The following is a 15,914-nucleotide window of genomic DNA, read 5'->3' on the forward strand; positions in this document are numbered from 1 at the left end:
AGACCCTTTTCTATTTTATTTGACCTGCCTGTCACTCTGAAACGTTTCTTCCTGCTCCTCCACCCAGACTCACACTGAGCGCCTTTAATAGGACATCACATGACTCCCTTATATTCAGAGTCCTGTCAGCAGGCGCTCACTTCCCTCTCTGCCAAGGCAATTGTTTAATGGGCATTCCCCGAGACGCCCCGACATGGTAACTTCAGAGGAGTCAAATCATACCCCCAAATAGTTTGCACCTGAGCTCCACAGAAGCTGTTTGAGGATAAAAGCCCTCAGTCGTTTCCCTCTTTGCCAACAACTCTCTCTCTCTCGTCGCCATGGCAGCCTGTTTTCACTGGGAAAACGTTCAATGCTTGTATTCTTCTTCGTGCTATTGCTTCTTTTTGCTGAAGGAGTTCAACTGTGTTAAGTGAGGTTACAGGTGTTGTGACTCAGCTTTGGTTTTATTTTGAAATAATCCTATTGAGTGTCTCTGTGGCTATATTTGAGTGTAGCAAGCATCAGTGGGAAAAAACTGTTTTCACAGGTATGGAGAGGAGCTAGTATTTTGCAATACATTGAACAGATGTGAATTTGAACAATTGGAGGGAACTTTACAGTTGGCTGAATTGTCTCAGGCTTTGTAGTGTGAGACGTGGAAATCATTTATAGTCTGATTAAATTCCTAATTTCTTCCATTATAGCTGATGATTTTCCACGGAGTGAGTCTTCTTTATACTTTCTGTCAGAAGTGGAACTCCTAAGTTGTTGCAGCACTTTGTGGGTTGATATTTGTCTAACTCCATGCTGTGATTTGTCATCCACAACATTTGATATTTCGATTTTTTTCTGCAGAATTTCATTTTTCGGCACTTTCTGAGTTTCTGAGCACTGACTGCTCAGAAACTCACAACGCCGAGAAGATGAGCCACACACCGTCTGAATGCCCTGGGTGTCTAGATTGGGGCTGTATAAAATGTGTTTTTGTCGAACCTGTAAGGACAAAGCTGCAGGTGTTCAAGAGTATAACCTCCAAAGAGTTTGAGTGTAAATAGTTGACCTGTATTGTGGACACAGTTTTCCCACTAAGCGACCTGCTGGGAGCAAACAATCTGGCCAGTGTCGTCCGAATGGTTTGACCTCCAAACCAATCCTTCTGACCATTAAAAACTCCATTTGAATCTGTGTGTGTGTGTGTGTGTGCCAGAGACTGCTCTGTCCTTGGCGGTGCAGTGTGAGCCGGGTGGAGGTGAGGCTATCCGGGTCCTGGTGGAAGGAGGTGCTCACATTGACTTCCGCGCCAAAGATGGACTCACGCCCGTCCACAAAGCTGTGCGAGGCCACCGCCATACGGCCCTTCTGGTAAACATGCACACGTTGGTGTCCTTTTATGAAAATGGTGTTCACAGGTAATGAGTTTTCATTGTCATCACGGCAAAATATAATAAAATACACCAGCGTATGTCGCTGCAGGATGGATACTTGCCCTGGAAGTCATGTAGTATTATCTTCATGTGTGTTACTGTACAAGCAAACAAGCTGAAGAGAGAATACACAGACCCGCCCACACAGCAATCAACAGCCCGCCACACACAAAATGCACTGAAACAAAACACTCTCTTATTCTCTTCAAACAAAGAGGGGAAAAAAGGACATTAAAATTCAGATTGCCCAGTTTAAAGGTGTGGAGAACATTTGCATTTTAGTAATTTGTCCAGAAATGTAGTTCCCGTATCGCCAAAAAGACAAGCACCTGTAGAGGGAACACTCATTAAGAGGGAGATAATTGCACGTGTTATATTGCCAGTCCATGTTTTCCACAAAGGAAAGAAACAGCTGCTAAACGGCATAAAGATTTACTGCAAACTCTGATTTAATACTTAAAGCTGTCCAGCCTGAGGTGCTGCATGACCCCTCTGAACCCCCCCGGCTATGTGTTCCCTTTCCGATTTTAATATTACATGAATATTCTTCAGCTTGAAGTTGGAAACCACCGTAAGATACGTTTCCATGATTTTTATATTGTTTATTTATATGTATTGCCCATAAAAGTCATCATTATTGTATTGCATTGCAATGATTGCCTACTTTGCTATTCTCCCTTATTGTTGTCATTGCTGCCGGAGAATTCCCCGAATACAGAGAGTACATGAGGTTGACTGTCTCGCTGCAGGTCCTACTGTCTCTCGGTGCATCTGTGGACTACAAGGACCGGAGGGGGCTGACGCCGCTCTACCACACTGTGCTGACAGGGGGCGACACCTCCTGCTGCGAAACACTGCTTTACCACCACGCCAAACTAGGCATCAGGGACGAGAACGGCTGGGACGAGACACATCAGGTACCTGCGCATTATTTGGCCTCTTAAAAAAAAAAAAAAAAGGGTTTTCTTAAAGTATTTATGAATCAAGTTTAATTCTGTTTTTTTTCTGCGCGTCCAATTATTTTCTAAACTAAATCAACAGCAACACTTTTGTGAGAGGATGCTCGAGGCGAAACCTTTCACTCCAATGCAGGCAGTGGCCTAATTTGGGTTTGTGATTTGAAAGCACCAAGCAAAGAGTGCCTTGGGGTGTTTGGGTTTTCAGCTTCTCTTGTTTGTGATGCACACGTGTGCGTGGATGCTGTTTGTAATGTACCCGTGTCCTCTGTGTTCCAGTGCCTGTGCATGTACAGCCTCTGTGTCCACGTCAAAAAGCCATTCATGCTATGAAACACGACCCCCCTCTTCATTTATCTCGGACCCCTTTCACCCTTCATCCCACCCGCCTCGCTTCTGTGGCCTCATATTCCTGCTGTGAAGTGGACAGGATGAATCAAGGTATCGGCCTCTTCCTCTCAGTATGATCCCACGCACTTCATCAGCATCTGTCTCCTCAGCCCTGCTCGCCGCTCGTGGCCTCCATCTTCTTCCGTCTCTGCGTGTGTGTTGAGTGGGCTTTGACTCATACGTTCAGCATTGATATTGATAGTTTTCTTTGGATTGGTTCCAAATGTAAGACTTTTTGAGTTGAGCTTTTTCAGTTTCATTTGGATAAACTGTATATGTAACACTGAGGCAGCCGGCACAGTGATATTGCATTTTGAGGTTTCCCTATGAAAGAAAATAGTGAAATATTTTCTTAATTAATTATTTTTTTATATGGCTCGTACCTTACCACAGGATAAACGGGTGAAATCTTGAAAAGAAGTAGTCCATCAGTGAGAAAACTGCCAAATAATACAACATTAAACGGCTACGATCACGTGTAGTTTAGTATCTGTTCCCCACATATTGATTTACATCCATTACATCCAGTTATTGACTTAAAATAAGTGTCCTGATGTGTGACTGCAATGGATAGCTCAGCCACTCTGATAGGAATATTGATAAAAGTATACAGTGTATGTCCACTGTAAGATGTTGCTTTGCGTGTTTTATTCGGGTTCTCATTGGATCTCACTTTTGTTCTCACTCTGTTTTCTCGCCCTCTGAGTTTTGGAGGTGGTGTTAATTAAATGTGGCGTCACTTAATAACTGTCACCTTGTTCCTCTCTCTTTGTCACTGTCTGTTCCTCGTTTGCTTCTCCATCTCTTTGTTCTCTTTATCAAAAAAATATATAAATCCTCAATTTTTTTAAAATGTTGGTACATTTGTATTTGACCTCCTGGACAAACTATTTGTATTTTCCACATGTACCTCCCCTTCTCGTTCCATCACTCCTCCACAGGCCTGTCAGCATGGTAACTCGCAGCATCTGGAGCACCTCCTCTTCTATGGGGCAGATTCTTCCTCCCAGAATGCCTCTGGAAACACTGCCTTGCACATCTGTGCTTTGTACAACAAGGTAGACACACCTTTCACGCAGATCAAATGTCAGCGACTATAGAGTTTGGGAAAATGGAACTCCTTAAATCTTTAAACATGCAGTGAAATAAAGTGAAAGCCACATGAGTGCTCTTTATCTTTGTTATGTAATTGATGCATCTTTTTAGGTGAGGCATCCCTGATAACCTTATTTTTATCAAAATAACTATCTTCCCAGCAAAAAAAGATGAAATCAGAGAAAATGTATAAAGATATTAAAAGAATACAAAACACGCAAGCTGACCATTTATCAATTACTCACACTGTGTTTCCTTGAATTCTTGAAGAAATCATATTTTCTCTCACGCCTCCAAAGTGAATGGTAAATACGCAAAGCCTTGAGCAATTAAAATAATAGAGCGCCGTGTTTTACAACGGAAAAACTACCTGAAAACGTTTGTTTACAAAGTCTCAAACAACTCGTGCAGTTAAAGCCGAGTATTTATTTTAAATTCATCAAGCCTTCCTGTTCTTCCTGTGGAGGCATGACAGAACAAATATTTCTTCAGGGTTTTAAGGAAACAAAATGTCAGTAATTAAAATACAAAAGCTTCATTTGAGGTAATTTACATATTAATTTAAACCTGAATCTGTAGAAGTTAATTTTACTTGATTGAGTGTAAATAATATTCTTTACATATCAACACTTGTGTAACATTATAGCACAAGAAAAAGCCTATAATGTAAAAAAAAGAAGAAGGCCACACTACTTAAAGCCACTGCACACATGTGAACACATCACATGCATGTCTACATCAAAAAGTAATTATACCATTTACATTGTGATTATTGCACACTAATCAGTGCTGTTTGTTGCAGGAAAGCTCTTCACGAATTCTGCTCTATCGGGGAACAAATAAAGACACAAAGAACAACAATGGGCAGACCCCCTTTCAGGTAACGCCGATGCCTGGCTGGGTAATTACGCATGTCGGGTGGTTGTATGGTTTAGTGTCTTATTAAGTTAACGTAGCAGAAAGTGCCGGGGCCTAATGTCCCTTTAAACCATTGTTGTGCTGCGATGCACACAGAGGTCCCAGGTGGCAGGATTGTGTGTGACCCCATAATCTAAATATGTTAACTCTGTCAGTGCAGAAGAAAAGCCAGCTGAGGCAATCTGTTGTGTTGTTTGTGTGCGTGAGAGAGAGAACAAGGGGAGACGACAAGGAGAAAGCCGTTGGAATTTGCCGGATTGTGTGCCGACCTGTGTTTGTTTGGAAAGCGAAAAGGTCAAAAGTATTTGTGCAATGGTGGAAAGAACACAGAAATATGGTCTCACACAAGAGTACTTTCATTCCTCAAGGAAAAAGTCATTCCATGTACCACGTGAATATGATTTTCAACGTGCCATCAAGGCCATCCATCTGGTTTTCACCTCTTGGTAATTTGCCCTTACAGATGAGAAGATAACAGCATGTTGAAATTAAGGAAGTTATTAAAAGCACCCATATACATGCCGACTGTAATTACAAGAGAACTAGTCAACCGTTTGTTCCACCATTACCTGTTCATTCAGTTGCCATGTGACTGTTTTTACCAGGTGGCTGTTATGTCCGGCCATTTTGAGCTGGGAGAAATTATCAAAAACCACCGGGATACAGATGTGGGTAAGTACCGGAGGCCTGGATGTGTGTAGTGTCCTGTAATGTTCGACGTTTTGTTCGTCTAAAATGATACGTTGGATCTTCACAAGCGGAATAAGGGTTTGAATCAACAAGTTAAAGGGAGCAACAATGAAAAGCAGAATCTAAGGAATATAGTCGAGCATCACAACAGCATCTTGGAATTCAAATTTGATAGAAAAATAGATGATGAAGCGGAGCAAAAAAAAAGAAAACAAACTGAAGCCAAAAAACTCATCTGGAAATAACGTTCACCTCACTCTTTCCTATCTTCACTCATACTCCAGTTCCCTTTGTGGAGTCTCCAAAGTACGCCCCCCAGAGGCGGGAGAGCACCCGGAGCCTGGCAATACCCCACCCGCATCCTTTCCTCCGGGCCAACAGTGACAGCAGCATGAACTTGCCCGAATGGATGGCAGGGTCCAACACCACAGGGCCCAACATCGTCTCGGTGCAGGTGTGTGTGTGTGTGAGAGGGTGTGTGTGTGTGAGGGTGTGTGACTGCATGTTCAAAGTTTCCCTTACAGCGGAAACAGCAGACTCAATCAGTGTCGTCATCAGCTGGCCGCGTTTGCTTTAATTGTGGATATTTAAACCCGAGCATCTTCTCATCCATGTTGAAGTTTCACGTATTCTGGAGCCTTTGACCTCTAAAAGTAATTTGGAGTTACTCCCGAATGAATACCGTAACGCATTACTGATTGTGTTATTATCACAACAATAATGTTATGAATATTAACTCTCAAGTACTAACTGCTCCTGGGTTTGATTGACTTTGGCAGTCTTATAAAAGGTACTTCATGTATAGCATTACACAGTTTGAAGGGACACCATGCAGAGTAATGGATGGCTTTTTGCAACACCTAGTGGTGAACAGGACTCATTGCAGCAGCTTATAAGCGCTTTAATGCATAAGCTATCCGAGTGCATATATTTGAGTTATGGCCAATGTAGCAGATAAGTGATCACGCTGAGTAATAGTCCATAAATAAATGTAAATACGGTATTTTATTACATTGCATACATTTTATTATATCTATCATTTTGCGATTGTTGATCTCATGGTATGTAAACATTGTGAGCACAGTCAGTGGCATTAGGAGAGTTTATATAGATACTCATAGATATGGAAATCAGAAACAAATTTGAAGTTGTCAGAGTGATAGAAAAGAAGAGAATGTAGTTAATAGAATAATAGAAAATACACTGAAGTTAGTTTAAGTACTCATCAAATTTAAATAATATGTAAACTTAAAATAAAAAAACATGAAAAATATCCCAAAATCAGCTCCATTAATCACAATTTAAGAGATAATTTATATGTACCTTGTACAATTGTGCGATATATTTTGTGACATGATATCATACAGCATGCAGCTGCAATCTATTGTTTAAAAGTCTGTTAACAACTTTAATGAAAGATGTTTTCTCTCCCTGCCGGTCCCTCTCAGGGCTACAAGCACACAGGAACCCTGCGGAGCTCCAGCAGTCCCAGAGGGGCGAGGACGCGTTCTCCGTCCCGGGGAAGGATCGGAGACAAGGAGGACCGGAGCAGGCAGAGTCAGAGACAGGGGTGAGGAAAAAAAACCCTCTTCCACTTTTCTAACTTTGGAATATTGTTGGTTCATCTCGTCGAATTGAAGTGATAGGTCATGCGTTGAATGAAGTACTTCATTTATTATATTTAATGTTATCTTAAAGGGACCATGTACAGTATAAAACATCTCACCATTTGATACAGTGTACCAGATTACAACTTTAAGCCTATTGGCATGTGCACTCTCTTGGCACGTATTAAGACTAAATATTAGCTACAGCACGGAAGCAAAGCAACGCACTCCTTTGGACGGCAGCAAAACACCTCAAAGAATCAATACCAGTTAAAGCTTTGGTTATATTTAGAGTTTACACCACTTACGCCCTTTTTCACAGGGAAGTGAAGCTGTTGTATCCGACTCAGCACTTTTCAAAGCCACGAGACTCATCTGACCAAAACATTTCCCATCCTGCACTGCGGTGTACAAACAGGACATTGCTCCGGCCGGCTTCCACTGACCCCTGACCTGCTGACCATGCACTGACTATGAAGCAGTACTTCATACAACCACCACTTCAAACCCCTCCTTCAAAGTACTTTCGAGACTTTCCACTGGATTTCTGCAGGACCCAAAAGAACCCTTAAAGTTTTAGACTAAAATACGGTTTCTTCTTTGGTCTTGAAATGTTTCCTTTGTGCCTCAATCAATCATCTTCCAGTGATAAATGGTTTTGTCACAAGTCTCAGACTGACTTAAAAAAAGTGTTTTATTATATTATTACTTCTGTTCAGGGGAATGTAATATCTGTTAAGTGAGTGTGAGTGTACATAAATAAAAAAACACTGAAATGTGACCTGACTGTTCGGCACATTTTCAGGTAAAATCCTAAAAGTTCCATTCTGAAGTACCCGTTTACATTTCTCTCAACAACAAAAAAAATAGTATATATTGCATTCATTAATGTAGTCCTATTCCTCGAGGGAGCTTTGAGTTTTAAACTTCAGTCTCAACTCCTCCACCGCGCCTCCTTCCTCCCCCCAGGCCTGCTCCTGCCAGCACAGCTGGACCGACTGCAGGTCAGCGGAGGCGCCTCTACAGCGCTGTCCCGGGTCGAGTCTTTGTAGCCACTCGATCGCACTCGGCCCAGGGAGAGCGCGAAATCAGCTTCAGCAAGGGAGACAGGGTCAAAGGTCAGTATGTGCATTTTCATGTCACACTATATTAACATACAACCGCTTCACCGTTGAGAGGCATGGTGGACACCGAGATTGAAATTTTAAGCAGGCGCTGATAAATGTTTGTGTGTGTGTGTGCGTGTGTGTGATGTAGCACAGAGCTACCAACTCTCACGGTTTCGCCGTGTGACACACGCTTTTGCATGTTTTCACACGCTCTCACGCCACACAACCAATTTCTCACGGCAAAAGAAATTCAGATTTTGGGCCGAGGCGCGTTGGTTTCTTTTCAAACTCCGCGGCGATAGATGGCGCTCAGGAGCTTATCTATAAACCTATTCGCTGCATAGACATCCTATTTACCCCAAAGAGTCCCGAAGTTAGCAACAGAAGAAGATTTTCAAACAGACTCAACGAGCAGAGACTACGGTGTGTTAGTGCAGGGCTCTCAAGTGTCACGCATTTCGGTCTTACGTCACGCACTCCCGCCACACAAAGTATTTCTCACGCTGAAAAAACTATCGGCTATTTAATGTTTTAATGTGCCGCAGCGCGCCAACATGAGCCGCGCTGCCCTCACCGTGGTGGAATCAAGCGCTCCCCTGGAGTTCTGCTGTGAAGTGCCACTTATCAGCCAATCAAAAAAAGAAATGGGCTACACAATAGCCAATCAGAAAAAAACGTATCTGTTGTATCTGGGTAAGATTTATTCCAGCAACCAATGAAAATAAAGCATCCTGGATAGATATGTCACTCTTGCCTGTCTTCAAAACGTAAGAGCCCTGTTAATGACATGTGGTTCAATTAAGTTCTCACTCTCTTAAACTTTAAATCTTGAAATAATGTGTTGTGTTTGTGCGTGTGATTTTGTGTGGTGATGTAAACTCAGCTGTCATAAGGAGCAGCAGGAGAGCACCTTGTTAACCTCTTGGTATCCTGCATGCTCAAAACATCATCGCATTGTTTATTAAGGCTGCCCACATAGCATTTATCTCTTTATTTGCAGGCCTAGGAAAAGGACCCTCTCAACAATTTTCCAAACAGCACTTTGAACAAGTAAATGTATTATAAATAATTTAACAAAAAGACAGGACATTTGTGCAATAGAATTAGGCATGTTTTTGTAAATGAGAGTAGAGTTATTAAAAAACATTTTAATTCTTTAAGGTAGCAAAGATGCCTCGCAAAAGACCTTTGCCAGGCCAGAATGCAGGGGACAACATGGGGACAACATGGGTACAACATGGGGACAACATGGGTACAACGCCACATTAATTCAAATTTCCTGATATTATAGCCACCAACGTGTGTGGCTGCTGCGATGCACACAGAGGTCCCAGGTGGCAGGATTGTGTGTGACCCCATAATCTAAATATGTTAACTCTGTCAGTGCAGAAGAAAAGCCAGCTGAGGCAATCTGTTGTGTTGTTTGTGTGCGTGAGAGAGAGAACAAGGGGAGACGACAGGGAGAAAGCCGTTGGAATTTGCCGGATTGTGTGCCGACCTGTGTTTGTTTGTAAAGCGAAAAGGTCAAAAGTATTTGTGCAATGGTGGAAAGAACACAGAAATATGGTCTCACACAAGAGTACTTTCATTCCTCAAGGAAAAAGTCATTCCATGTACCACGTGAATATGATTTTCAACGTGCCATCAAGGCCATCCATCTGGTTTTCACCTCTTGGTAATTTGCCCTTACAGATGAGAAGATAACAGCATGCTGAAATTAAGGAAGTTATTAAAAGCACCCATATACATGCCGACTGTAATTACAAGAGAACTAGTCAACCGTTTGTTCCACCATTACCTGTTCATTCAGTTGCCATGTGACTGTTTTTACCAGGTGGCTGTTATGTCCGGCCATTTTGAGCTGGGAGAAATTATCAAAAACCACCGGGATACAGATGTGGGTAAGTACCGGAGGCCTGGATGTGTGTAGTGTCCTGTAATGTTCGACGTTTTGTTCGTCTAAAATGATACGTTGGATCTTCACAAGCGGAATAAGGGTTTGAATCAACAAGTTAAAGGGAGCAGCAATGAAAAGCAGAATCTAAGGAATATAGTCGAGCATCACAACAGCATCTTGGAATTCAAATTATAAAGAAAAATAGATGATGAAGCGGAGCAAAAAAAAAGAAAACAAACTGAAGCCAAAAAACTCATCTGGAAATAACGTTCACCTCACTCTTTTAAAAAAAAATCTTCACTCATACTCCAGTTCCCTTTGTGGAGTCTCCAAAGTACGCCCCCCAGAGGCGGGAGAGCACCCGGAGCCTGGCAATACCCCACCCGCATCCTTTCCTCCGGGCCAACAGTGACAGCAGCATGAACTTGCCCGAATGGATGGCAGGGTCCAACACCACAGGGCCCAACATCGTCTCGGTGCAGGTGTGTGTGTGTGTGAGAGGGTGTGTGTGTGTGAGGGTGTGTGACTGCATGTTCAAAGTTTCCCTTACAGCGGAAACAGCAGACTCAATCAGTGTCGTCATCAGCTGGCCGCGTTTGCTTTAATTGTGGATATTTAAACCCGAGCATCTTCTCATCCATGTTGAAGTTTCACGTATTCTGGAGCCTTTGACCTCTAAAAGTAATTTGGAGTTACTTCCGAATGAATACCTTTACGCATTACTGATTGTGTTATTATCACAACAATAATGTTATGAATATTAACTCTCAAGTACTAACTGCTCCTGGGTTTGATTGACTTTGGCAGTCTTATAAAAGGTACTTCATGTATAGCATTACACAGTTTGAAGGGACACCATGCAGAGTAATGGATGGCTTTTTGCAACACCTAGTGGTGAACAGGACTCATTGCAGCAGCTTATAAGCGCTTTAATGCATAAGCTATCCGAGTGCATATATTTGAGTTATGGCCAATGTAGCAGATAAGTGATCACGCTGAGTAATAGCTCATGAATAAATGTAAATACGGTATTTTATTACATTGCATACATTTTATTATATCTATCATTTTGCGATTGTTGATCTCATGGTATGTAAACATTGTGAGCACAGTCAGTGGCATTAGGAGAGTTTATATAGATACTCATAGATATGGAAATCAGAATTTTTTTTGAAGTTGTCAGAGTGATAGAAAAGAAGAGAATGTAGTTAATAGAATAATAGAAAATACACTGAAGTTAGTTTAAGTACTCATCAAATTTAAATAATATGTAAACTTAAAATAAAAAAACATGAAAAATATCCCAAAATCAGCTCCATTAATCACAACTTAAGAGATAATTTATATGTACCTTGTACAATTGTGCGATATATTTTGTGACATGATATCATACAGCATGCAGCTGCAATCGATTGTTTAAAAGTCTGTTAACAACTTTAATGAAAGATGTTTTCTCTCCCTGCCGGTCCCTCTCAGGGCTACAAGCACACAGGAACCCTGCGGAGCTCCAGCAGTCCCAGAGGGGCGAGGACGCGTTCTCCGTCCCGGGGAAGGATCGGAGACAAGGAGGACCGGAGCAGGCAGAGTCAGAGACAGGGGTGAGGAAAAAAAACCCTCTTCCACTTTTCTAACTTTGGAATATTGTTGGTTCATCTCGTCGAATTGAAGTGATAGGTCATGCGTTGAATGAAGTACTTCATTTATTATATTTAATGTTATCTTAAAGGGACCATGTACAGTATAAAACATCTCACCATTTGATACAGTGTACCAGATTACAACTTTAAGCCTATTGGCATGTGCACTCTCTTGGCACGTATTAAGACTAAATATTAGCTACAGCACGGAAGCAAAGCAACGCACTCCTTTGGACGGCAGCAAAACACCTCAAAGAATCAATACCAGTTAAAGCTTTGGTTATATTTAGAGTTTACACCACTTACGCCCTTTTTCACAGGGAAGTGAAGCTGTTGTATCCGACTCAGCACTTTTCAAAGCCACGAGACTCATCTGACCAAAACATTTCCCATCCTGCACTGCGGTGTACAAACAGGACATTGCTCCGGCCGGCTTCCACTGACCCCTGACCTGCTGACCATGCACTGACTATGAAGCAGTACTTCATACAACCACCACTTCAAACCCCTCCTTCAAAGTACTTTCGAGACTTTCCACTGGATTTCTGCAGGACCCAAAAGAACCCTTAAAGTTTTAGACTAAAATACGGTTTCTTCTTTGGTCTTGAAATGTTTCCTTTGTGCCTCAATCAATCATCTTCCAGTGATAAATGGTTTTGTCACAAGTCTCAGACTGACTTAAAAAAAGTGTTTTATTATATTATTACTTCTGTTCAGGGGAATGTAATATCTGTTAAGTGAGTGTGAGTGTACATAAATAAAAAAACACTGAAATGTGACCTGACTGTTCGGCACATTTTCAGGTAAAATCCTAAAAGTTCCATTCTGAAGTACCCGTTTACATTTCTCTCAACAACAAAAAAAATAGTATATATTGCATTCATTAATGTAGTCCTATTCCTCGAGGGAGCTTTGAGTTTTAAACTTCAGTCTCAACTCCTCCACCGCGCCTCCTTCCTCCCCCCAGGCCTGCTCCTGCCAGCACAGCTGGACCGACTGCAGGTCAGCGGAGGCGCCTCTACAGCGCTGTCCCGGGTCGAGTCTTTGTAGCCACTCGATCGCACTCGGCCCAGGGAGAGCGCGAAATCAGCTTCAGCAAGGGAGACAGGGTCAAAGGTCAGTATGTGCATTTTCATGTCACACTATGTTAACATACAACCGCTTCACCGTTGAGAGGCATGGTGGACACCGAGATTGAAATTTTAAGCAGGCGCTGATAAATGTTTGTGTGTGTGTGTGCGTGTGTGTGTGATGTAGCACAGAGCTACCAACTCTCACGGTTTCGCCGTGTGACACACGCTTTTGCATGTTTTCACACGCTCTCACGCCACACAACCAATTTCTCACGGCAAAAGAAATTCAGATTTTGGGCCGAGGCGCGTTGGTTTCTTTTCAAACTCCGCGGCGATAGATGGCGCTCAGGAGCTTATCTATAAACCTATTCGCTGCATAGACATCCTATTTACCCCAAAGAGTCCCGAAGTTAGCAACAGAAGAAGATTTTCAAACAGACTCAACGAGCAGAGACTACGGTGTGTTAGTGCAGGGCTCTCAAGTGTCACGCATTTCGGTCTTACGTCACGCACTCCCGCCACACAAAGTATTTCTCACGCTGAAAAAACTATCGGCTATTTAATGTTTTAATGTGCCGCAGCGCGCCAACATGAGCCGCGCTGCCCTCACCGTGGTGGAATCAAGCGCTCCCCTGGAGTTCTGCTGTGAAGTGCCACTTATCAGCCAATCAAAAAAAGAAATGGGCTACACAATAGCCAATCAGAAAAAACGTATCTGTTGTATCTGGGTAAGATTTATTCCAGCAACCAATGAAAATAAAGCATCCTGGATAGATATGTCACTCTTGCCTGTCTTCAAAACGTAAGAGCCCTGTTAATGACATGTGGTTCAATTAAGTTCTCACTCTCTTAAACTTTAAATCTTGAAATAATGTGTTGTGTTTGTGCGTGTGATTTTGTGTGGTGATGTAAACTCAGCTGTCATAAGGAGCAGCAGGAGAGCACCTTGTTAACCTCTTGGTATCCTGCATGCTCAAAACATCATCGCATTGTTTATTAAGGCTGCCCACATAGCATTTATCTCTTTATTTGCAGGCCTAGGAAAAGGACCCTCTCAACAATTTTCCAAACAGCACTTTGAACAAGTAAATGTATTATAAATAATTTAACAAAAAGACAGGACATTTGTGCAATAGAATTAGGCATGTTTTTGTAAATGAGAGTAGAGTTATTAAAAAACATTTTAATTCTTTAAGGTAGCAAAGATGCCTCGTAAAAGACCTTTGCCAGGCCAGAATGCAGGGTACAACATGGGTACAACATGGGTACAACATGGGTACAACATGGGGACAACATGGGTACAACGCCACATTAATTCAAATTTCCTGATATTTGAGCCACCAACGTGTGTGGCTGCGTGCGCAGCAAAATTTTGGTCAGCCCCGACAAAATCTCACTCCAAGGTTTTTTGAAAAGTTGGCAGCTCTGGTAGCATAATACTGCATTGTGTCTTCCATGTGATCCATAGTGTTTTGTTGTTGTTTACAAAGGCTACTTATCTCCACATGAATCAGACATCCACACACTTGTAAAAGTTAGTTGAATGCACATTCAGAAACATGTAGAGCAACATCAGAGGCACTTTTTAAAAGTCTTTCATGCAACAAAAGGTTTCAAGTGCAGAATCCCTCTCTGTTTACGGCTTTGGCGTGGCTCCATATCGGTCCTTATGAAGTAAGAACTGCTGACTGCGCGGGGTTAACGGTTTCAGAGTTGGGATTTAATTAGCAGCTAACGTAGCTAACACATTTTTTTGACACAACTTGAGATGCAGCATTCTTTTAGTAATCCACTGACCACCATACTGTACAGTAGGTACTACTATCATCCAAAACAAACACATCCCAGTTGTACCATTGGTTTACTGATGTGTGGCTAACGTCTTACCAAATGCCGATGGAAACAGCAAGCAGAGCATCCCATTGAGGTTTTATTTATTCCTGACTAATGTAAGTTCAATCTTCATTCACCTTTTAACTCTGGCTCAGCTTTTCTGCATTTTGTTCTCAGTTAATTGGGGACACGGTTGATGACGATTCAACCATTCAGGATAAGTTCATGAAGCCACACCCTGACATTTCACACTGTTTACACTTGCTATCAGACATTAAGCGGCTGGCTGTGACGATCCCAGCAACACATCAAATACACATATTTCACAAAATGTCAAACTAAAAACACCAAATAAATAACTTGTACCATGTAACTGACAGGTGTGCTTGTTTAGGAGATGCATCATTCTCAGAGACAGACTCCAAGTCAGATCCAGGTGTCCTCAGACCAGTTTGTAAAATGTCCATGTCCTAACACGAGTGTACGGTCTCTGTATATGTTTGTATTCAATGTCTGCAGGTATGAATATGTGTGTGTTTGTGAGTGAGTCTAAGGTGTCGTCAGGTATGTATGTCTTGGTGAGTATGTAGGCGTTTTGCATGTGTGTGTGTGCGTGTGTGTGTGTCTACTTTGTATTTATTTTGTGTCTGTTTAATGTTGTTGTCTTTTTGCGTCGGTTCATTTCCCCGGTTGTTGGTGTCGGTGCATGTCGTGTAGCTCTTTCCTGATTTGCTGCTCTTTCCTGACCCCCTCTAGTGTTGAGCATTGGCGAGGGCGGGTACTGGGAGGGAACGGTCAGGGGCCGCACAGGTTGGTTCCCCTCTGACTGTGTGGAGGAAGTGATGCTTCGAAGCCAAGAGAACCGATCAGGTGATCAGCAGCATACACACACACACACTCAACTCACACAAGCACACACACACACACACACACACACACACACACACACACACACACACACACACACACACACACACACACACACACACACACACACACACACACACAGCAGGCTGATCCTAAAAAAACACCCAGCAGCACAGGAAGACATCGTTTCATATCTACCCTCCTATTCATTTTCAATTAATTTAGTCTTTGACAAAAAGCCTGATGATGCATTAAGATGCTATTTTTAGTAATATGGGAGGATTGAGGATAATAAGCTGTTATGTTATTGTCTTTTAAGCCCTTAATTGGTTAATACCATTTTGTTAACACTTTCTATAACGTCCATGTCTATACTTAATTATAATTATAATGCATTACAATTTGCTTATAGCACTGTATAATTAGAGTTAAAAGC

The 15,914-nt window shown here is 42.1% G+C and overlaps 1 protein-coding gene across 1 annotated transcript in view; it reads left to right on the forward strand.

Moving 5' to 3' along the window:
• Nucleotides 1-15,914, forward strand: part of shank1 (SH3 and multiple ankyrin repeat domains 1) — a 55,620-nt gene that overhangs the window by 13,550 nt on the left and 26,156 nt on the right. Inside the window, exons 5-13 of the mRNA XM_056407212.1 lie at nucleotides 1,190-1,344; nucleotides 2,156-2,323; nucleotides 3,694-3,810; nucleotides 4,650-4,727; nucleotides 5,371-5,437; nucleotides 5,740-5,909; nucleotides 6,904-7,025; nucleotides 8,032-8,180; nucleotides 15,368-15,481. Of these exons, the coding sequence (XP_056263187.1) occupies nucleotides 1,190-1,344; nucleotides 2,156-2,323; nucleotides 3,694-3,810; nucleotides 4,650-4,727; nucleotides 5,371-5,437; nucleotides 5,740-5,909; nucleotides 6,904-7,025; nucleotides 8,032-8,180; nucleotides 15,368-15,481 (1,140 nt within the window). The remainder of the gene's footprint in view (nucleotides 1-1,189; nucleotides 1,345-2,155; nucleotides 2,324-3,693; nucleotides 3,811-4,649; nucleotides 4,728-5,370; nucleotides 5,438-5,739; nucleotides 5,910-6,903; nucleotides 7,026-8,031; nucleotides 8,181-15,367; nucleotides 15,482-15,914) is intronic.

The sequence above is a fragment of the Pseudoliparis swirei genome, chromosome 23, assembly GCF_029220125.1.
Source record: "Pseudoliparis swirei isolate HS2019 ecotype Mariana Trench chromosome 23, NWPU_hadal_v1, whole genome shotgun sequence".
In the NCBI taxonomy this organism is placed as follows: domain Eukaryota; kingdom Metazoa; phylum Chordata; class Actinopteri; order Perciformes; family Liparidae; genus Pseudoliparis; species Pseudoliparis swirei.